This window comes from Felis catus, chromosome B2 (genome assembly GCF_018350175.1).
Source record: "Felis catus isolate Fca126 chromosome B2, F.catus_Fca126_mat1.0, whole genome shotgun sequence".
Lineage (NCBI taxonomy): Eukaryota > Metazoa > Chordata > Mammalia > Carnivora > Felidae > Felis > Felis catus.
The window spans coordinates 137,428,478-137,450,977 of NC_058372.1; the positions used below are offsets into that span (position 1 = coordinate 137,428,478).

The following is a 22,500-nucleotide window of genomic DNA, read 5'->3' on the forward strand; positions in this document are numbered from 1 at the left end:
GATTTAGGCGCGCTCCTCTCTCCCTCTCACTTTCGCCCCTCCCTCTGCCCTTAGCGTTTGCGCAGGCGCCTTTGGCGGGCGGTAGCTGCAGAGTTGGCGGGTTGGCGCCTGCGCGATTCTCTCAGGCGCAGGGGCGGGCCGCGGTGGCGCGCGCACCGTGGGTCTCGCACCTGCCCTGGCTGAAGACCTGGGGCTGCGTGTCCTCGTGGCCTTCCCGCGGTGGGACAGTCGCTTCTTTCTTGTAAGCGTATTTATTTGTCTTTTCAACCAGAGTTCTCCAGCCACAGCTACTTTGTACGGACGTTAAGTTTATTAGACTTGTATCTACGCTTTCCTGGGTTTTTGTTTATTTACCTCAGGGGCCAAGCGCGAGAGACAGCAGTCCTCCTCCAAAAATAGATGTTTATAAAACGTCTTGCCGTGAGAGCTTCAGTCCCCACACTCTAGGGCTGGAAGCCTCGGGCCAAGGGAATGATTTTCTAGTGATGTCAGGAATGGGTCGAAGTATTTATTAAGCTTTCGTTGACAACTGACCAGCAGTATTAGCCCTGATGAACTTTTCAGCCCGAGTGTGCATTTAACTGGTGACAGTGCGTGCCTTGCCGTCAGCCTTTTGGCCACAGCGCCGTGAAGCTACAGGGTGTAAGCTCCAAAAAGTCCAATTCCTTGTCTTCTGGTTCTTCTGGGTTCTCCCTCTTGCTTTTCTGCAGCTTTAGAGAGAGTTAATACTCGATTTACGGTAATCGCTCAGTTATATCGGTGGCAAGTCCTAGTGAGGCAGGGCGGGGACTGGGGTGAATTTTGCACATGCTGGTTGGATCCCGTCGTTATGCATGATTATGATAGTTCGTCACGGTGTTTTACATTACTTTTCATCTTTAAGAATGTTGCTTTAAATTCATATTTTTCTGGATTACTGGCATTTAGGCATCCTCTTAAATTTTGCATCTGAGTGATGTGTCCCACTAGCCTGCCTTAGCCCCGTCTTGGAGCTAGGTCCTGGAGATACGTGGTTGGAAAAACAAAAGCCCTGATTTTCAAGGAGTTTTCATGCTAATGGGAAAGAAACTGACAGTTAACAATTGTAGTTCAGGAAAGAGCAATATAAAACTAGATTATGGGGCAGGGAGTGGGCAGTAGGGGCATAGATTAATGACTCTGGGTGGTCAGGAGGGTTTGGGAGGCTTTGGACCAAGATCTGTCGGGTAGGCAGTGCAAAGATCGGCTTAATAAGCAGAGGGTAGAGATGGAAAGTGCGTGGCTTGTTCCAAGGAGATAAGGATGTCTAGAGCACGTTGAGCAAGTGCTAGAGGAGATTAGGTCAGAGAGGTGGCAGCCAGATCCTGTAGGATTTTGTAGGTTTACATGTGGACGTTAGAGTTTCTTCTGATTGCAGTGGTAGTTGTTGGAGGGATTTCAGCAGGGGAGTGAGTTATTTGTTGAACGGATGTTAAAACTATAGTAGCTTTTTGTCTTCTAGGCATTTTGTAAATGTTAGTCTTTAATTCTCACAATAACCTTGGCACTGTTTAATTTTTCGGAAGTGGAAGTTAATTCTCAGAGAACTACACAGCTCATAAGCAAAAATTCCAATCCTGTTCTTTTTCTGTCTTCTTTCAATGTTTATTTTTCAGAAGGCACAAGCGGAGCAGGGGTAGAGAGAAGGGGATAGAGAATCAGAAGTGGACTCTTGGCTGACAACAGCTAGCCCGATGAGTTTGAACTCATGAACCGTGAGGTCATGACCTGAGCCGAAGTCAGACCCTCAACCAGCTGAACCACTGAGGTGCCCCTGCAATCCTGTTCTGCTGGATAAGTCCTTGTACTTTACTCCTTTGCTCGGTAGGCCTGATTTTATAGTACATTTTCACATTACTTCCCCATTTGACCTTTGAGATCTTTACTCCTCTTTTATTTTCAGATGTGGACAAATGTATGAAATTTGAGGGGAGAAAGGGTTTTCATTAAATTAATTGAGCACCTGTACTATATTGGACCTTAACTACTGTTTAAAAGGTATTCTCCAGCAGTTATTGATCTTTTCGGGAAAAGGCTAAGATCTGTTATTAGGAAAATTAAAATTACTGTAGCAATAAAAAGCAATATACATAGCTAAGCATATTTTATTGTCTACTGGAATAGTTTATCACATTCTTTCTCAGCCTATTATTTAATGTTGATTTTAACGATTAGACTACTACTGAAATATTGATTATTTTGAAATATTTTTAACTGACAAATAATTTGTTCAGTAGGTTCATGAGCATCTGTTAATTTCATTTTTAGTGAGAAACTTAGGAAGGGCCATTTTGAATTTTACTAGATATCAACAGATGTATGTACCTCTTTCTTCCTGCACTTCAATTTCAGAATTATTGAGGTTTTAGGTACAAAATGAAGCATAGAGTTGCCCTCGTTCAGCAAATTTTTTTTTTTAAGTTTATTTGAGAGAGAGCATGTGCATGCACATGGGAGAGGGACAGAGAGAGAGAGAGAATATGAATCCCAAGCAGGCTCCACACTGTCAGCACAGAGCCCAGTGTGGGGCTTGAACTCAAGAACCATTAGATCATGACCTGAGCTGAAGCTTAACCAACTGAGCCACTGAGGTCCCCCTCAGCAAATTCTTATTTGCAGACCTACAACATGCAAGATATTATGGAGTATCTGGAAATAACTGGGACATGGTACCTGCCCTTGTTCTTATTATCTGGGCCTGCCACCTAATAGACATAACAGATGCTCAGTAAATGATTAAAAGCCTCATGAGCATGGAGGGAAGGAGATAAGGTGTATAAGATATAGCTATAATGCAACACTGGATAAGTCAGATACATCTGGTTACACTGAGAATTTTTAGAGGACAGAGAATTTACTTTTATATACTAGGATAGGGAGTAATCTGTTAGACAGGTTTCTCAACCTCAGCACTGTTTACTTTTTGGCCCAGGTACTTATTTCTTGGGGGCTGTCCTGTGCACTGTAGCATCTTTAGCCTCCAAATATTGCCAAATGTCCCCTATGGGCAAGCTTGCCTCTAGATGAAAACCACTGCTGCTGGGGATGTCTTTTGAAGGACTGGGGAGGAGGGTGGCCTGGCATAAAGAACATGATGGGGGAAAACTTAAATGCAAGTGCAGTTATCAGAAAAAATGAATTTGATGTGACCTAATGGGGGTAGTGAGTAAAACAGGCCAATATGAAATAACGCTGGATGTGGATAGGGATGTATTGTACTCACACTTAAGACATGGAGTTTTATTTGGAAGGCAGTAGGAACTTACTAAGTTCCTACTTAATAAGCAAAAGCAGTGCATTTGAGCCAAAGAGTGACAAAATCAGAGCCTTGTTTTTTAGGAAGATGAATCTGGCTGTTGTGTTACCTGAACTAGAGAGCAGCTAGGATGGAGGGAGAAGTCAGGGGACCATAAAAGTAGTCCAGGAGAAAAGTAATTGTGGGCAAGAGCAGTGGTAGTAGAATCCGTGAGGATTAGAGTGTTGAGGAGAGTAGGATTTAGCAATGAAGTGTATGTGAGGAAGAGGAATCAAAGATGACTACATTTTAAATTTGAGAGAGAGGGCGAATGGTAGTGCCATTAAAAAAACTGAGAAATGGGTTATGGAGGAAAATGACGTTGAATTTTAAACGTAGTGATTGGTTATGCATCTTCAAAATTGCTATTACAGCTGAGTAAGTTTTGATTAACTGCTGTTCTAGGCCACTCTGAAATTGTTTTTTTCTGAATAACACATCAGATTTCTGGACAAATATTTTCGCTGTAACTGCCTTTTACACACCTGTTTCGTGCCTGTTTTAGCATAATGTTTGGTCCTGAGGAGACAAGAATCAAGAAAACATATTTTTGTCCATTCATGAGACAATGTGAGAGGTCTAGCGACACACGCTTATTCTAGTCCCTGACCCACTCTTTCCCGTGTCCTTATTAAACACACAGTCCTGAGACTGGTATTACCTTGCCATAAATGTTGTCATCCTGGTATGGTAAAGTACTGTGGAATTGCCAATGAAGGGCAGTTAATTCTGCCTAGAGGCTAAGGTGCCCTTTAGGTTGGACTTCGAAATCTTTCTGCTGAGGTAAGCCAAGAGTCTGTTCCAGGTGGAGAGCACAGCACATGCAAAGGGAGTGGGAGCAACAAAATGCATGGTTTATAGTGAAGATAGCTGTATAGATGCATTGTTTATACGAACAGCTACAGATTTGGAAGCCCTTAAATATTAGACTTAGGGTTCCAGTTGGCCTCATGCCACGACTGTTGCTCTACCCTGATCCTTCCCTGGGTTCCAAAAATTACATTTGTTATTCTGGTAGTAGCTATATTAGTGAGTGAAGTGGAAGCCAGTGTCCATTCATGCCAGAATTTGTCAATTAATCTGCATGTGTTTATAATACACCTACTGATGCATGTGTTAAGCTTAACATTGTTAGAATTACCTAGGTATTATGATTTCTTCTCTAACCAACCAACCATGATGTTCTAATGGACAGGAAGTTTAAAAATTGATCAAAAGTTCTTTTCCACCTTCATTAATACAGCTATCAGACCTTTTCCCATGGGGCAGGGAGTGAGGAAGTGGAGTGGGATGGGGGGTGCGGATAACTAAACTTTTAAGAGCTCTTGTTTACAGAATGAAATTCAATAGTCAAGACTCTTCACAATCTCAGTCCAACTTTTCTAATTATCGCCTATTAGAAGAGGTAAAGAGAAATTAAGTAATAATATGTTGTAATATTCAATTAACATAGATATATCCCTTTCATTCAAAAAGGAAACCTGAAAGACCTAAAAGACACAAACTGGGAAACACATCTTACATGGACCTTATGCAGGAATTGCCTGTGGTCTAATTAACAAGTCTTGGTGTATTCTTGAGTTGCATAGGTCATGGAAAGCTATTTTCATCAAATGTGCTTGTGAAGGTAGAGTGTCCTTCATGAACAGAATGTTACAAGGGAAATTCAAATTCTCTGATGTATTTGATAACCTTTGGCCAGTTTTAAAATTAATACCTGTCTTTACTGAGTTTTCTCAGTAAATAGTAAACCTGCTATATTTCTTAAAGAATAAGGTGAAACAAATTACTCTGAAGGTTAGTACAAGCTAGGGCTCTAGAGGAAATTTGGCTAATACAGGTTGACTTAAGAAAGAGGAAACACATTACCTCACAATGATATACTTTTAAATTTGTGTAGAACATATGCTTATAAGAATTTAGATTACTGTAGGTTCAACAAATAGAGAAAAGCATGCAGTTTGGGAATTAATGGAATGTCTTCTAATTCTTTAACCCTTTCATCATATAACCTTAATAATTAAGTCATTTTATTTCTCTGGAAATTCTACTTTGTTGTAACTACTATAAAATTAACATCTACTAGATAGAGCTATTCTCATAATTGTAGTCCTTAGTTAATTTCATGTTTTCAAAAACTAGAATCAGCATTTCCAGCCTTTCTCTCTTTATGGGTAACTGACCTTTCCTGTAGTTCTTTCCCCTCCCCTACTCTCCCTTCCACTCCTTGTAGTTAAACACATTGAATTTACTACTCTTCCTTGCAGTAAGCAGCACATACACCATGGAAGAACCATGGGGATGTCTCCTGTTGTTTTTTTTTAATGTTTATTTTTCAGGGAGAGAGTGAGCATGTGCACACAAGAGAGAGGGAGGGAGACAAAGAATCTGAAGCAGGCTCCAGGCTCCACACTGTCAGCACAGAGCCCGACACACAGAGCTTGAACCCACGAACTGTGGGATCATGACCTGAGCTGAAGTCAGATGCTTAACCGACTGAGTCACTCAGGCACCCCTCCTGTTTGTTTGTTTGTTTCTTTTTTTTAACATTTATTTGAGACAGAGAAAGAGCATGAGCTGGGGAGGGGTAGAGAGAGGGGGAGATACAGAATCTGAACTGTCAGCACAGAGTCTGATGTGGGGCTCGAACCTGCGAACTGTGAGATAATGACCTGAGCCAAAGTGAGACGCTTAACCGACCGAGCCACCCAGGCACCCCTCATATTTCTTTATCAAGCACAGTAAGCAGTTTTTAATCTCTGTTGCCCTCAACACCAAGAGGTCTTTCACAGCTGTGTAGCCTCAAGCAGACATTCCCAGGCTTTCTTCCCTTTTAGACCCCAAATCTCTGGAGTCTGTCTTCTCAGAAAAGAGCTGATCATAACCAGGACTCCTATGGAAAATAAGAGCTACTAAACTTCTTTTAAATCTTATGATGAAAAAAAACTGATAAAGATTCTACTGATTTAGGGGCACCTGGGTGGCCCAGTCAGTTGAGCATTGGACTGTTTGGCTCACATCATGATCTTGTGGTTCTTGAAATCGAGCCTCGAGAGTCAGGCTGACAGCACGGAGCCTGCTTGGGATTCTCTCTCTCCTTCTTTCTCTGCCCCTCCCCTGCTTGCACATGTGCTCACTCACAGTAAATAAACTTTAATTATAAAAAAAAATATTATACTGATTTAGCTTTAAGCTTACTTTCAACAATAAATTCTTCTCCTTTCACAAGGGTGAAGTCATTTTTCTCACCTGTCCATGTATTTTAGAGAATCAAATACATCTCAGCACATCAGAGCATTCAAACTTGGCTTATTTGGTATATATTTTAATGACAAAAATGCTAAATCAGAGGAAAGGGAGAGAGTATGCAAAACTAGCTGAGTGTTAAGCTCCAACTTCCAGTTTGTAGGAAATACTGTGACTTGAGGAATTAAATGATACTGTAGTAGCCTGATCTTCTCAAATGCAAATTAATTGCAATGTCATGAAAAAAAGAGGGGGCAGCAGTTGGCAGGGCTATTCTAAACTTAAACAATGTAACCAGCAGATTCCATGTGGGATCCTTAGTTGGATCCTGGTCTGAAGAAGCCAGTTAAGGCATTTGGGGGAGAATTGGGAGGATCTGAATTGGGTATTTGAAGATTTTAGGGAACTACTGAGAATTTTGTTACATGTGATAATAAATGATTAAGTAGAATATATTATAGAATACATATTAATAATAGAATATAATATCCTTATTTTTAACAATGCAAGTGGAAATATTTACAATGTAACAATACTTGTAACTTCTAACACCAAGAATATATGAAAATGTATCAATTATTGGAACTAGGTAATGCATATGGGTATTTAGATCAGTTACCAAATTGTTGCCTCTCAGCAACAAATTTACCCTTCATCACCCCACTTCCGAATACTGCAGCTAGACCTGTTTGGTACCAGGTTTTGTCAGTAGTGGGTGGTGGAGGGACAGGCTTCTCTTGTTTCTCATCTAGGGCACAGCTGCGGGGGGGGGGGGGGGGGTGCTCTTGGCGCATGTGTCAACAGGGTGCCAGGATACTTAGTCCACATTACCCTGGGTTTCTGTAAGGTGTTTTTACATGAAATTAAATCAATGAACTTTGAGCAAAGCAGACTGTCCTCCATAAGGTGGATGGCTTCATCCAATCAGTTGAAGGCCTGAAAAGAAAAAAAAGACTGGCCTCCCTTGGGCAAGAGAGACTTCTCCAGCAGACTACTTTTGGACTGGAACACAGCATCACTTCCTGTGGCTGTCTCCAGCCTGCTAGGTCACATTGCAGGTTTTGGACTTGCCACCTGCCGTAATCACATGAGCCAGTTCCTCCTAATAAATCTCCCACATCCTACTGGTTCGGTTTCTCTGGAGAACCCTGACTAATGCAGACACAAACTGATACTTAACCGTCCAACAAGTTTCTCTGACACCTTGGTGGGAGACTGCTTGTTTATCATTCCAGAGGGTTTGAGGTCCTGTTTGCAAGGCCTGATCCACCACCACCTGCAGACCAGCTCTGGCTCAGGGCAGCCCAGGGAACCTTTCTGTCATCAAGTAGGCCAAAGCCATGCTCTCTCCAGTAGTCCTGACTCTACCCTGGGGGAAGGGAAGCTCCTTCGAAGGGTGTTCTTTCCTTGGGGATTCTCTCTCATTCACAGTGCATGAGTTCTCGCTTATCCCCTTGTAGCTTATCCTATTACCAGTTAAAAATTCTTTGTACCCAAATTATCCCTGTTCAAATTCATGGTCTGGTTTCTGTCTCTTGACTGGACTTTGACTAATACAATATTTATTGTATTTCTTTTATGTTTGATCATTTGCTAAACATTTTACAGTAAAGAAAACAAAATACTGTTTTTGCTTTGTTTGTATACTTCACATAAGAGTCCAAAATATATAAGCAGAGTCATGATTGTATAGTACATTTTTTTACTAATATATTGAGAGATTTATATAAATTATGTCTTTAAAATACACACATTACTTCCAAATGTATTAACTCATGTTTTTTTTTGTTTTTTTTTTTCAACGTTTATTTATTTTTTTTGGGGGGACAGAGAGAGATAGAGCATGAACAGGGGAGGGGCAGAGAGAGAGGGAGACACAGAATCGGAAACAGGCTCCAGGCTCTGAGCCATCAGCCAGAGCCTGACGCGGGGCTCGAACTCCCGGACCGCGAGATCGTGACCTGGCTGAAGTCGGACGCTTAACCGACTGCGCCACCCAGGCGCCCCTTAACTCATGTTTTTTAAGAGAATACTAGTATTTACACATAATGTAATCTGCTGTGGTAGAATTTTTATAAGCTATAAGTCTTTAATAATAAATTAATTTACGTTTTGGAAATAATTTCTACTAAAGATTCATAATCAGCGTAGTCCTTCAATGACCGTACAAGTTCATCCAGTAGATATTCCCCTTGCATGAAAGTTTCAAGATCATGAAGTGACTTATTTATTCTGTGATCTGTGACCCGGTTCTGTGGAAAATTATATGTTCTTATTTTCTCTGACCTTCCTTTGGTTCCAACCTATACAGATATATATGAAGACATAAGATACAGTTAGATTCAAAGCAACTGAACCTACAAATTTAAGTTACCTGGAGATTAAGCTCTTTGTTTATAATCTGAAACACAATATAAGAGCCAAGTTTCAAACATTTTGAATCCTCAAATAACATGGGACGTAATAGAAAAAGAAAAGAGTACTGGCTTTAAAGTGAGACAGATTTATAGCATTTGATCTTCTCTCTGCCCTTTCAATGCTCTACAACTTCAGACATTTATTTAAACTTTAAACTTTAGTGTCCCCATCCATAAAATACAAATAATACCTACAACACAGTGATGATATAAACATACAGCCTAGCACAGAGTTAGCATTCAAATGGTAGCCATATATATCTGTGAATTAATCTGGTCATTTTCAATGAGGACAGTGATGAATTCCCAGAAAAAGGAATTAATAAAGGGCAAGGTGGTTGTAAAATTAAATGCCAAACAGGAAGAAAATAAATTCAGTTTGCTTTCTGACTCCCATAATTTTCAAAGGATTCAAAATGGGGATTCCATATATCCTCTTTTAGTAACTTTGGTTAAAAATCTGAGAAAAACAGGGGCGCCTCGGTAGGTGGCTCAGTCAATTAAGTGTCTGACTTCGGCTCAGGTCATGATCTTGCAGTTCGTGAGTTCGAGCCCAGGTCACGCTCTGTGCTGACAGCTCAGGGCCTAGAGCCTGCTTCAGATTCTGTGTTTTCCTCGCTCTTCGCCCCTCCCCCACTCTCACTCTGTCTCTCTCAAAAATAAATAATAAAACCTTAAAAAAAAAATCTGAGGAAACAAAGCCCTTGAATATAGAAACCAGGGCAGAGGTTTAAGATTACTATGAAACACATATAACCCTCTGTTGAGCTACTTGAATTCTCTCCTTATTTTAACAAATACACTGAAACAGTTTCAGCATATATAAAAACTGGGTTATCTTATTTTTATATTTTTATCCTTCAGAGCATTTTTTAAATTATTTTAGAGAGGGAGAGCATATGAGAGTGTGCAAGCGGGGAAGGGGCAAGAGGCAGAGGGAGAGAGAATCCGAAGCAGGCTCCAAGCTCAGTGCAGAGCTCGACATAGGGCTCAATCCCAAAACCCTGGGTTCATGACCTGAGCCTAAATCAAGAGACACTCAATAGACTGAGCTACCTAGGCACCCCCTTCAGAGCATGTTTTAAATTTTTACCTGAATCTTTCTAGCACTGTATCTTTTATTTGTTTCTTCTTCTAGATGCATGCTGTACAGTTTTGCACGTAGCTTTTTCATAGCCATCTCTCTATTTTTCAGTTGAGATCTCTCTTGTTGGCATTCAGAAACAACACCTGAATAGTGTCATGAGAATTGAACAGTTTTAATAGGAAAATCTTCTTCATTTATTATCAAGAAATACTTTTTCCTTCTTTTTCTTCTTCCTTTATGAGGAAAAAAAACAACTCTAATAAAGGAAGACTATAAACTAAACAAATAACTTTTATAGAGTTCTCCGAAAACTAAAAATTGAAGCTTGAGCTATAGTGCAAATACATTCATATTGAAGGCATACATACTAAACAAAAATCATTACTCATTTAATAAGGATTGTTTTTCCATACCCTTAACTAGCAACCATATATTTTTTTAAGTAGCTATTTGTCATCACCAAAACAAAAAAAAGTTAGTCCTAATAGAGATAGGCACAATTAATATTTTTGTGAGGAGTTTCATCTATCTAGTTTTCCTATTCCTGTTTATATAGTATATATTATATAAAACATCATCTTAAAGTTTAACTTGAGGCCTTCCTCAAATTTTAAAAAGGAAAAACCTACCAGTCACTCCTGTTCAACACTACTAATCCATGGGAATTATGCCTATTTGAGATCAGTCACAGTGTATTCTTTCTAGGTATCTGAAGTTTGCTATCCATCTGCTCTTTATCACATGCAAATCACTGCAGTGATAATTGTAAATCACATTTAGTTCCACTTAAGAGTATATTGAAGACTTAAGAAATATTTAGACACAGTTCCCCTGTGTATCTCCAGTAGAACTGCTGGAGGTTTGTGGATGGACTTCATGGAGCAGCAGCCCTGGAAGTTATGGGCAGAACTCTGCATGTGAGCATGTTTCTGAGAAAGCAAGTCCAAGCTTTCATTTTCACAAGGAAGTCCATGTCCTCCTCTCTTCAAAGAAAGCTAGGAACTAGTGATTTTGAGCATTTTCTGATAAAGAAGAACCCATGATAGTGACTTCATTCTGAGGATTTTATTTTACTTATTTATTTAAATTAAAAAAATTTTACATATAGGCTCCACACCCAATATGGGGCTTGAACACATGACCCTGCTATCAAGAGTCGCATGCTCTACAGATTGAGCCAGCCAAGCACCCTGGATTTTCTTTTAATAGTGACATTTACCAAGTATGAAGTTGAGGAAGCTACCTGCAAGACTGTCCACACCTTTTCCTCATCGTCACCTGTATGGAAATTCTCTGGGCTTAGGTCCCTCCGTCTTCCTGGCTTTTGCAATTATCCTGCAGAGTTTCATCTAAGGATTCTAATCTAAATAAAGTATTTAATAATAATCTTGAGTAGTATATATTCTGGTAACCGAGGATCTATTACAATGGAAAATCAGTCAAGTTAATCAGAATTTGTTTTCTTTCTTCAAAGTTTTATGTTGAAGAAATAAGGACATACCTGTTGGAAGATGAACTATCCGGACAGCACTGTCCGTGGTATTTACATGCTGTCCTCCAGCTCCACTGGCTCGTTTAGTATCAATTCTCAAATCTTTGGGATTAATTACCAGATTGATCTATACATAAGAGGCAAAGTTGGGATTTAAAAATATCACATGTATGTGAACTGTTCAAGGGCAAGAACTATCCATTTATGTGTATAATTACATGTCATAGAATTATAAGATTGAGAAGTTTTAATTTTAAGGATAGAAAAGTTGGAAGGATACCATTTTTTAAAACATCTCTTTTTTGGAAAAGTAGATCAAAATATAATACAAAACAAAAAGAAACCCTCCCTAATCCTCAAAGACTGGACTTCTCTGTTAATTACCCTCTTCCTTAATACATGAACAGAAGAACTTAGCTAAAACTAGAAATGTGAATATAGGAATTAAAGTGAGCTTTTGTGGGTTATTTCTGAGTTAAAAAAGACTTTAACACAGGAAAAAAAAAAAAACCACTGCTAGCTTAAGAATTATGGGAAAGCTTATTTTAATTTTAAATAAAGGGGGACTTAGGACAGGCAGATGGAAACAGCAAAAGGCAAAAAAGCCAAGAAGTCATACATAGCTGGGATCTGACATCAGCATAATGCTCTGTCCTGGAAGTCGCAATCAGAAGCAACAGATTTTAAAAAGCTCTATTTCATGAACTACTACGGACCATTCTGCAACAGGTCCGCACCCTGACAACAGGACTCCTACCATTCACAGGCCCTCTGTGTCTCCCTATGTGCTCCTTGTATGGTTGCTAGAAGCATTAAATATGGACTTCAGTCCATCTTTTCCTGAACTACTTCTGTCTTCAAAATACTTAAACCAAAGCAACTAATATCAGGCTCTTCCTTAACTGTTCTGTGCCTCATCTAGGCTTCATGTATAGATTAAAAAAAGGAACTTAGAGTCAACTAGCACCTTCCCCCAAGTTAAAAGAAACCTCAATTAAACTTTCTTTTCCTCAATCATTCATACTTCATCCTGAAAAACAAGTCATATATTTCCTATCACTTTCAGCAAAAGGGATGTAATTTATTTATTTTACAAATACCATATAGACTGAGAATTTGCTTGTGAGAATAAAGTATACTCATTATGAGCAATGTACTCATAGCAATATTGAAGTAACAATATACTTCCATCTTTTTGGAGTTTATTTATTTATTTTGAGAGAGAGCAGGGAGGAGGGGCAGAGAAAAAGGGGAGAGAATCCTGAGCAGCTCTGTGCTGTTAGTGCAGAGCCCGACACTGGGCTCAAACCCATGAACCATGAGATCATGAGCTGAGCTGAAATCCAGAGCTGGATGCTTAATGCTTGACCGACTGAGCCACCGAGGCGCCCAATGTATTTGCATTTTAATGCAACTGGGTTATGAAGTAGCAGTTCTGTTAACCCTTGTTAAAATAGAATTCTTCTATTTACACTCTGGGAAAGTCAGACAAAACAAAAATCATTATGAAGGATAATCAGTATTAAATCCTATTTAAAGTAGGGTAATACTGTTTCTCCTACTGAGATGGTCTTAACTAAACTTAGTGGCGGACAAAAATTAATAAATAGTGCAACATTAGATCATTTATATATCTTTAACTGTTACTATCTATTGTAAGATATTTTTTTTGGACTGAGATAAGAGATTATTAAACCCTCAAAATACATGATAAAGGCCAAAGATGAGCATAGGAGTTATTCAGTTTAGTGAAGTGAGTTGTTACTCTGGGGGCAAGGCACTGTGCTGAGCACAGGATTCCAAGGAGAGGAGACTGATGCCTTACCTCGGTCGGTTGGGGTAAGATTGCCACAGTCATGGTGCTGGTATGGATGCGACCTTGCTTCTCTGTTTTTGGCACTCTTTGTACTCTGTGTACACCACCTTCAAATTTCAGGTGCTTATAGGCCTCTACACCTCCAATGCTGGCAGACGCATGTCTAAGGCCACCTTGAAAATATTGAGTGAACAATTATTATTGCCATTTATAAACAACTGATCATCACTTCCGCCATCTTGAAATATACTTAAAAGAGCTACAAACCAATATAAGCATACAGAATATAAAAGCATTGAAATACTTTAGCAAGTCTAGATATCCAGTGTTTTAACACTTAATACCTTTATTGCTAATAATCACTAAACATAAAGTATTTATGGTATTAATGAATTGGTTCAATAACGTGTAAAAGAGCACTTTTAAAAGATCATTAATCATTCAATGGTGAGTAGTGAATGACTAGTATTTTATAGGCCCACTCAAAACAGTATATTTGCATTCAAAATTATTAAGTGAATGGTAAACATAAAATCAGGTAAGCTTCCTTACCAATAAATTCTAAAGCTTAGTTATGGTCTCTCCAAACATCATCATATGACACATGTAGATAGATTAAATATGTTCTTTCCCCAAAATGAATTAAACAGTGTACTTACCTATTTCATTTGGAAAATATTCCAGGGTTTCAAAATGCCATCTTTTAAATGCAGCATATTGCTGATACATATCGAACATCTCTGATGTAAACAACATTGCCTCCTGACCCCCAACTCCTGCAGTTACCTCCAGGATCAAATCATTTTCATCTGTTTCTTCTGAGGGAACCAAAAGTAAGATAATCTGTAAATACAAAAATATCACCACTCCTATAATTAGGAATTATTTAAAACTTAAAAAAAAAAAACACTAAATGATTAGATGCAGGATTAAAAAAAATTTTTTTTAATGTTTATTTTTGAGAGAGAGAGAGCACGAGCAGGGGAGGGGCAGAGAGAGAGGGAGACGCAGAATCCAAAGCAGGCTCCAGGCTCTGAGCTTTCAGCAGAGCCCGACGCAGGGCTCAAACTCCCGAGCCGTGAAGTCATGACCTGAGCCAAAGTCAGATGCTCAGCCGACTGAGGCACCCAGGCGCCCCAAGATGCAACAGGATTTAAATAGTGAATTACTTAAAGTTTCTCTAAACAAATACTGCTGATTACTCTTCAACCATCTTGCCAATTAGAACCATATAGTAATGCATAACTTCTAAAAAATATAATGTTACAACTATATTATAAATGCTATAAGTTCCAGATAAAACTTATGGGTCGAATTTGTTTATTTTTGGTGTTTATGTAAAACTTTATGTCAGTTCTGTTTGGTTAATAATTCAGAGCTTGTTGTGAGTAGGACACTATACTGTGTGCAGGATGCAAAAGAAGATCCTAACTCTTATCCTTTTGAAATCTAGTATGGCAGAAAAGAAAAAAAAAAGACTAAAATTGTATGTTTCTATTTTTTAAGTTTCTTTACTTTGGAAGAGAAATTTGTAATTTTGGAACTGAAAAGGCCCTTAGAGATGATGTGTGATCTGGTCCTTTTGCATGTAAAGGAAAATGAGGCTGTAGACACTAACTGACTTGCTAAAGAGAAAAAGGTTAGCTTCTGGCAGAGCAGGCAGAAGAACTCAAATCAAGGGGCCTAGATCAGTCCTCCTTCCCTGACAATATACCTTTCACACTTCCGTATGTACTAATTAAGAGGACACAGAATAAAAGCTTCTTTCGTTAGGTGAGTTAAATAAGAAAAGCTACCAACATTTACTGGTCTCTTAGTATGTGACAAGCACTCTGTTAAGCACTTTATATACTTTAATTCTGAAATCAGTCTTGGGAAGATAGTATCTTGCTCTAGTTAAGATGTAAAAACTAAGTTTAAGCTTAATTTAGTTGAATAATCTCATTGCCCAAGAACATACAACTAGAAAGTGGAAGAACTAGAATTTGAACCCAGATCTGCCTGAATTGTAAAGTATCATACTTTATGTTGGTTGGGAGCTATAGTTGTTACTACTTTTCCATCTCTCTAGCCTATGCCAGTACATCATGGTCATTCAAATCTTGAGTAACTAGTTGAATTTATGTGTTTGTTAACTACTAGTCAATGAACAGAAACCTTTAATACGTATGTCCTTGTATTTCACAAAAATATTAGAAAATGGGAAGAAGGCAAATTATATGAGACTTCACTTCATGGTGGAACTTTCCCTCTGGAATGGGTGGTAAGGACATTAACTTTTGATGAGTTCCACTTTTGACTAGAGAAGAAATGTAATCTTTAAATGAAGCACCCCCTTTTCCTGGGCTCCTTCCTCACCATAGCATGTTCTTTTACTTACATCCTCAGAGATAACTACTATAAATCTTTAAGCTCTGCTTTACAGAATCTGCATAAAAGACTAGGTCTAATTTAAAATAATGATTACATTGGGGCGCCTGGGTGGCTCAGTTGGTTAAGCGTCGACTTCGCTCAGGTCATGATCTCACTGTTCCCCAGTTTGAGACGGGCTCTGTGCTGACAGCTCGGAGCCTGGAGCCTGCTTCAGATTCTGTGTCTCCCTCTCTCTCTGTCCCTCACCTGCTCACACTCTCTCAAAATAAATAAACATTAAAATAATGATTACTCTTCATCTAATGCCTATATATTCTCCCATATGTAAAACCAAAGCAGTATAATTCAGTTCTAAAAGCTGAGGGTCGATCCTAGGTCTGGCACTTTCATAGCGCCAAAGATAGGAAAAATATTTCTGCTGCCAAGGAGCTCACAATCTACCACCGCTCTGTAACTGTTTCTACTCACCATCTACCCCTCACCTCTTTTAAAAAACCAAAAGAGGGGAAGTAGAATACTGATATTTATCCCACTGCTTTTTGGAAAACTCGTATCAATATGGCAGTCACCTTTCTTTCCACAGCTGTCCGATCCTTTTATTATGATAAAAATAGCACCACCCGGAGTATACTTTTTCTGCTTTAGAAAAGTTTATAATTCTAAGTACTAACAAGCTAGTTACTTCTTGAGTTGTTTTTATCAACTTACAATAAAATTCATTAGAAGTAATAGCACAAAATCTTTATTCTTTGCAGATACCATACCTGATGCTTCAGCTGAGTTATTTGTTTTTGGCATAAAGTTATTTCGTTCTCTGCAAGTTTCCTTAAGTCTTCATTTTCATCTATGGAAATAAGGCAGTAGGTTAAGTTTTTCTTAATTAAGGAATTAAACAGAATTCAAGGTCTTCATTTTATTATTGTAGCCAAAGGGAAAAATGTCTTTCTTGTCCTTTTCATAACTGCCATTAATTAAAAATAGCACTGTATGCATTAGTTTTCATTAGCATGTAGCTTAAAAGAAAAAACAACAAACTTATTTGCTGATGACAGAAGCATAAGATTAAAAAGAATCTACAGATGGGGTGCCTGGGTGGCTCAGTCGGTTAAGCATCTGACTTCGGCTCAGGTCATGATCTCGCGGTCTGTGAGTTCAAGCCCCGCATCAGGCTCTGTGCTGACAGCTCAGAGCCTGGAGCCTGTTTCAAATTCTGTGTCTCCCTCTCTCTCTGACTCTCCCCCGTTCATGCTCTGTCTAACGTTAAATAAACGTTAAAAAAAAAAAAAAGAATCTACAGAAAAATATAAAGAACCTATTGAACTATCCTATAATTCTACCCCCGTGAAATATTCATGTTAACAAATATGGTTTTAGTTTTCCAACTTAGACTACACAACAACAAATTCACTGAGTCGTCAGACCAGAAGGGGAATTAAAGTTTCCATCAGTTAAACCAAACTGAATTAAAAAATAGAGTGCCTGGGTGGCTCAGTCACTTAAGCGTCCGACTTTGGCTCAGGTCATGAGCTCATGGTTCATGAGTTTGAGCCCCATGTCGGGCTCTGTGCTGACAGCTCAGAGCCTGGATGGAGCCTGCTTTGGATTCTGTGTCTCCTTCTCTCTCCCCTTCCCCTGCTTATGCTCTATCTCTCTCTTGAAAATAAACATTAAAAAATTGTATAAAAAATAGAAATTTATTATCTCTTTACCTAATATTTCATTAATATAAAATATCCACCAAACATTTAGATCTTCCCTAATGTTTACAGAAGGTTTATATGAAGTACTCCCCCACCCAACTTGCTTTTACTTTCTTATTTTGTCTGAGTTTTCATTTTTACCTTACAAAATATATTTTCTCATTTCTCTATCCTATGGACAATATGCGACCTATAGAAAGGAGAGAAGGGAAATTTCTTTAGTTATTACAAATAGCTTTCTTTGTTGAAAGATCAGGCTCTTCCAAAGTATCAGTTTGTATGTTTGTTCACTGATTAAGTACCAGCTATACTAGGAACTGGAGATAATAATATGTAAGACCTGCCCTCAAGGCAGGATTTTAGACAATTTTAGTTTCTTTATATTTTTCTAGGGGAGAAAACTCACACAGAATTACAATCTAAAACACTTTGTGATTAAATATTAAAATGTTTGCACACTAAAGGACTGTTTTTGCATTTATTTTTGGGATGGGCAGAAAAAGGAAAGAAGCATTAACTCAAGGAGAGAAAATGGCAACAGCAATAATGAGATAAGCAACTATTCGGAGTGTTGGTGGAAAGGCAGGAAATTATTTGGGCAGGAATTCTGCACAGAAAAATGTGGAATGGCAAATGTGTTGAATTACACAAAGGAAAAATGAATTCTAGTCCTAGTTCAACTGCTAGGATTCTCTCAGGGCAACATATCCAACTTCTCTGAATCTCCATTATCTCAGCAACAGTGAAGGAGCTAGGCTGGATGACCTCTAAGGTGACTTTCAGTTCTGCATCTTCTGTAAGGCTAAGGGGATTAGAAATAAGGTCTTGAAGTAATTTAATTTTAATACTACATTTTATTTAACCCAGTATGTGTAAAACATTATCATTTCAACATGTACCTTAAAATATCAAAAATTATTTTTTATATTAGGTGTTTGAAATCTGTTATCCTTAACAGCATATCTCAATTCAGACTAGCTACATTACTGGTGCTTAGTAGCCTTGTGTGGCCACTGGCTACTATTACCAGACAGCATAGCTCTGGAGGGTTTAGACTGGGGTTATTCGTAGGCAGTGGAAATATACTAGTTCTTTCTCATTCACTGTTATTAATCAACATGTTCACTCGGCACCTATCACATGCCTGCCTTCTCCTCTGTCTACCAATATGTTTATGTTTTCCCTGCTGTAAAGGTTCTTGTTCTCTTCAACCCTTCAAGTGAACACTTGTCACCCCCCCGCTTTTCCGTCCCAAACTCCTGGAGATTCAATGCCAGGTTTACGATTTCTCGTGTTAATTCTCATTTAGTTCTCTAGTTGTCACACTGGATTTCATAATCATATTAACATCTTGTTTTTAAGTTTTATTTATTTATTTTGAGAGAGACAAAGACAGCATGAGTTAGGGAGGGGGAGAGAGAGAGAGAGAAACACAGAATCCGAAGCAGGTTCCAGGCTGTCAGTACAGAGCCTGATGCAGGGCTTGAACTCACAAACCATGAGATCATGACTTGAGCCCAAACCAAGAGTCGGACACTTAACTGACTGAGCCACCCAGGTGCCCCGACATCGTTTTTATTAAAATCACCCATGATAAAATTGCCAAACTTAAAGGCTTATTTCAGTGTGAGCTGAAAAGGTGAGCCCTTTCTAAGTCCAGTATCAACAATCCCTTGACATTTTAATTGGTGTTTACAGCTTCATTTATCTTGTTCAGGGTCCCAAAGCTCTGCCTTTTCTTTCTCGATCTTTTATAGCTTTGTCCTGCCTGCTCCTCCAATACTGTGTATTTCTACCTTTGTTAGTGTCTTGTTCTTTCTCAACCACTTCTTCCTGAGTATTCTCATCTGCTTCTAAGCTTTACTTTGTCAAATATATGCTGAGTTCTCATACGATTATTCAGGCTCAGTTTTTCTCCTCTGCCAGTAGTGTTTTCTCTAGACCATTATCTTTATCTGAATTTCTTCATCTGAATGTCCTTACAGGTACTCCTGGCTTAATATGGCTGCCTGTTTGGCACAAAACATCTTTTTTTCCTAAAATTTATCCAGCTTTTATATTTTCATCTTAGTTAACAGTACCATTCATGTTCTGAACCCAGAAGCCTAAGACTTTTCTTAGAATTCTCTCCTTCACTCTTCTCGGGACGTAAGCCACCAAATCCTGACTATTGTTAGAATGTGTTGTGAGTGTGGCCCATGCCCATCACCACCTCTTTCTTGCACGGTTTCAACTACCTTCTCACTGGCCTTTCAGCCACCAGGGTCCCTGGAGAATACTCCAGTTCATTCTCAAACACTGACACCAACATTAATCTTTCAAAAGATGTCATTTCTCGCAGTGCCTGGGTGGCTCTGTCGGTTTAGCATCCCACTTCAGCTTAGGTCATGCTCTTATAGTTCGTGAGTTCGAGCCCTACATCGGGCTCTGTGCTGAAAGCTTGGAGCCTGCTCAGATCCTGTGTCCCCCTTTCTCTCTGCCCCTCCCAACTCGTGCTGTCTCTCTCTCTCAAAAATGATTAAAAAAAAAAAAAGTCACTTCTCTGCTTAAAAACGTGCTAACTTCTCACAGTCTGTAGGAACAAATCCAGTTTCTTTGTCATGCAGCGTTCTGAACTGTGTTTCTGGTTTCAAGTTTCTGTTACATTATCAACTCCCATACCTACTCTATGCTCCTGCTATATCATGTCTTCCAGTTTGGTACTTTCTTCTTCTTGCTGGCCACCTCTGCCTTCAATCCCCTTCTCGTCCTGTTTGGCAACCTCCTGCATTCTCTTTGAAATCCACTTAAACGGAGGCGCCTGGGTGGCGGAGTCGGTTGAGCGTCCGACTTCAGCCAGGTCACGATCTCGCGGTCCGTGAGTTCGAGCCCCGCGTCAGGCTCTGGGCTGATGGCTCGGAGCCTGGAGCCTGTTTCCGATTCTGTGTCTCCCTCTCTCTCTGCCCCTCCCCCGTTCATGCTCTGTCTCTCTCTGTCCCAAAAATAAATAAAAACATTGAAAAAAAAATAAAAAAAAAAAAAGAAATCCACTTAAATGCCTCCTTTTGCTTTTTATAACTGCTCTTTATTGCAGAAATTAAAACGAGCACTTGTTCACATATATTTTTACTTCTTCACTAGACTGCAAGCTCCTAAAAACTAGTTCTGTATTTTCTGGGTAATTAGTAGTGTCTGACATAAAGTAAGAATTCAGGAGTTGCTAAATGATATTTTCTATCATTAAGCTGAGTTGTGTTCTGCCAGTAACAATTTTCTAACATTCTGTTTACTTCTTTACAGCTAGGTTTTTAAAATATTTAACCCATATATCCATTTGGTTTTTAAGCTTGGCTTAAGCTATGAAATCAACTTTATTTTTCTTGCAAAGTATTTTTCCTAGTATGGTTAAGTAATCCTTTTTTTAACCCCACTCTGGGAAGCCACATTTTCTCTTAAATCACCTGATTTAGACTCTCCTTAAGTCTCAACTAGACTTCAGTCTTCTGTTTTCCAAGCATCTGCAATCTCGTTCCAGGCTGACTTCCAGATTACCAGACAGAAAACTTTCTAAGCAAGTAAGCCATTTCTGGCATTCACTCCCCAATCTAAAAGCTTCAGCTGGCTCCCTTCTGCCAACAGGATAAAAATCAACCTTTTTAGGTTAGTATTTCATACCTTTACAAAATGTTTCAGCCTGCCACTCCCCGTAACTTCTCTTCTTTCTTGGTTAACAAAGAGTACAGGGATTAAAAACATGAGATTTGGAGTCAGTCCAATCCAAACTCCATTCCTTAAAAGCTAGCTGTTTAGCCTGAGCAGTTATTTTACCTCCATGCCTCATGTTCCTCTTATGTCACATGAGGCTAACAGTACCTACTTCACAGTTTGATATGTGAACTGGGTGATTTAATACATAAAAATAGTTAAAGCCTGAAGTACGGTAAAATAATAAAGGTTAAATCATTATTAATATCCTCTAAGGGTGGAACTTTATCACTGCACAAGACCTTCCCAACAAGTTCTCCTTGCTTTCCCTAGGTGTTTATTCAGTTATCTGTTCTCACTTTTCAGCTGTAGTATTAATTTTCTCTCCTTGAATACATCTTCTCTAGAGTCAAGCTAGCCAAAGTGTGGTTCATGGGGGGGCTTGTAGAAATGCAGAAACTTAGGACTCATCCAGATTCGAATGCACACTAATCACTTGGGAAACTTGTTAAAAACGCATATTTCTAGGTCTCAGATTCTGAGTCCAAAGTCTAGTTTTAGCATGCACCTCTCTTGACACTACCCCAGTTGGTCCCTTTGAGAAACCCTGCTGTCAAGCACGTAACAGGGATGGTCCCTTATTTGTCCCTGGTAAGCTAAAGATCTTCGGCCAGTAGACAATCGATAAATTTAAATTTTGTAAAAGGGGGCGGAGCATCCTGTCCAGGGAGCACAGGGGCTCAAAAGGGAGAGGATGGAGTCAGAGCGCACACAGTGATGCCTTGACCTCCGACCTAAGCCAAAAAGGGTTGCAACGGAGTAAAGAACTTCTAACTTGGGGAGGTATGGACACCTGACCAGCGGCTTAGTTGACGAGGCAAACTAAGAGTCAAGAATCGGCTTTGAATCCCGTTCCCCTAGGCCCGGCCCTCACCGTGTAGCAAATGCTCGGTCTCCTGCAGCTCCTGCTCCTTCTCGCTCAGCAGTTTGGCCACCGCCAGCAGCTCAGACCCCCCGAACTGCAACTGGGCTTCACACCTTGCCCGGCGCTCCAGGAAGGTCCGCAAAGGTCCGCCGGGGGCGAACAGCTCCTCCAGCGGCAGGCTGCCGCACTTTAGGTGCCGACGGGCTGGGCTAATAGCCCGGAGCGCCCGAAGACACCGGGCAGCACTAAACAGAAGCCGAGACCGCATAGCCAAGTTGCAATCACCGAGGCGGACCAGAACCGGAAGTTTCGGATAGCGAATCTCGCGACACTGCGCGGAGTTTGGAAACCCGGCGAGAACTGATCGTACCTACCCCAGCGCACGCGCCAGTTTTAAAGGGCCTCCCGAAAGCCTCGGTGGGAACTTCCAGGCAAGCGTTTAAATGT

The 22,500-nt window shown here is 39.6% G+C and overlaps 1 protein-coding gene across 5 annotated transcripts; it reads right to left on the reverse strand.

The window, feature by feature from the left end:
• Window positions 1–8,610: 8,610 nt before the first annotated feature.
• Window positions 8,611–22,472, reverse strand: MTRF1L (mitochondrial translation release factor 1 like). 5 transcript variants are annotated; one of them, XM_003986660.5, is made up of 7 exons: window positions 22,063–22,472; window positions 16,509–16,588; window positions 14,031–14,214; window positions 13,381–13,544; window positions 11,565–11,682; window positions 10,070–10,206; window positions 8,611–8,862 (listed from the first exon to the last, which is right to left on the reverse strand). In XM_003986660.5, exons 1-7 carry the CDS (start codon window positions 22,319–22,321, stop codon window positions 8,665–8,667), a joined length of 1,140 nt encoding a protein of 379 aa, XP_003986709.1. In that variant the 5' UTR covers window positions 22,322–22,472; the 3' UTR covers window positions 8,611–8,664. The 5 variants fall into 5 exon arrangements, 4 of the variants coding, with proteins under 4 accessions (XP_003986709.1, XP_011280867.1, XP_044914179.1 ...); XM_011282565.3 differs by having other exon boundaries at window positions 14,031–14,189; window positions 22,063–22,198; XM_045058244.1 differs by lacking the exon at window positions 22,063–22,472 and adding an exon at window positions 17,586–17,603 and having other exon boundaries at window positions 14,031–14,189.
• Window positions 22,473–22,500: the final 28 nt, after the last annotated feature.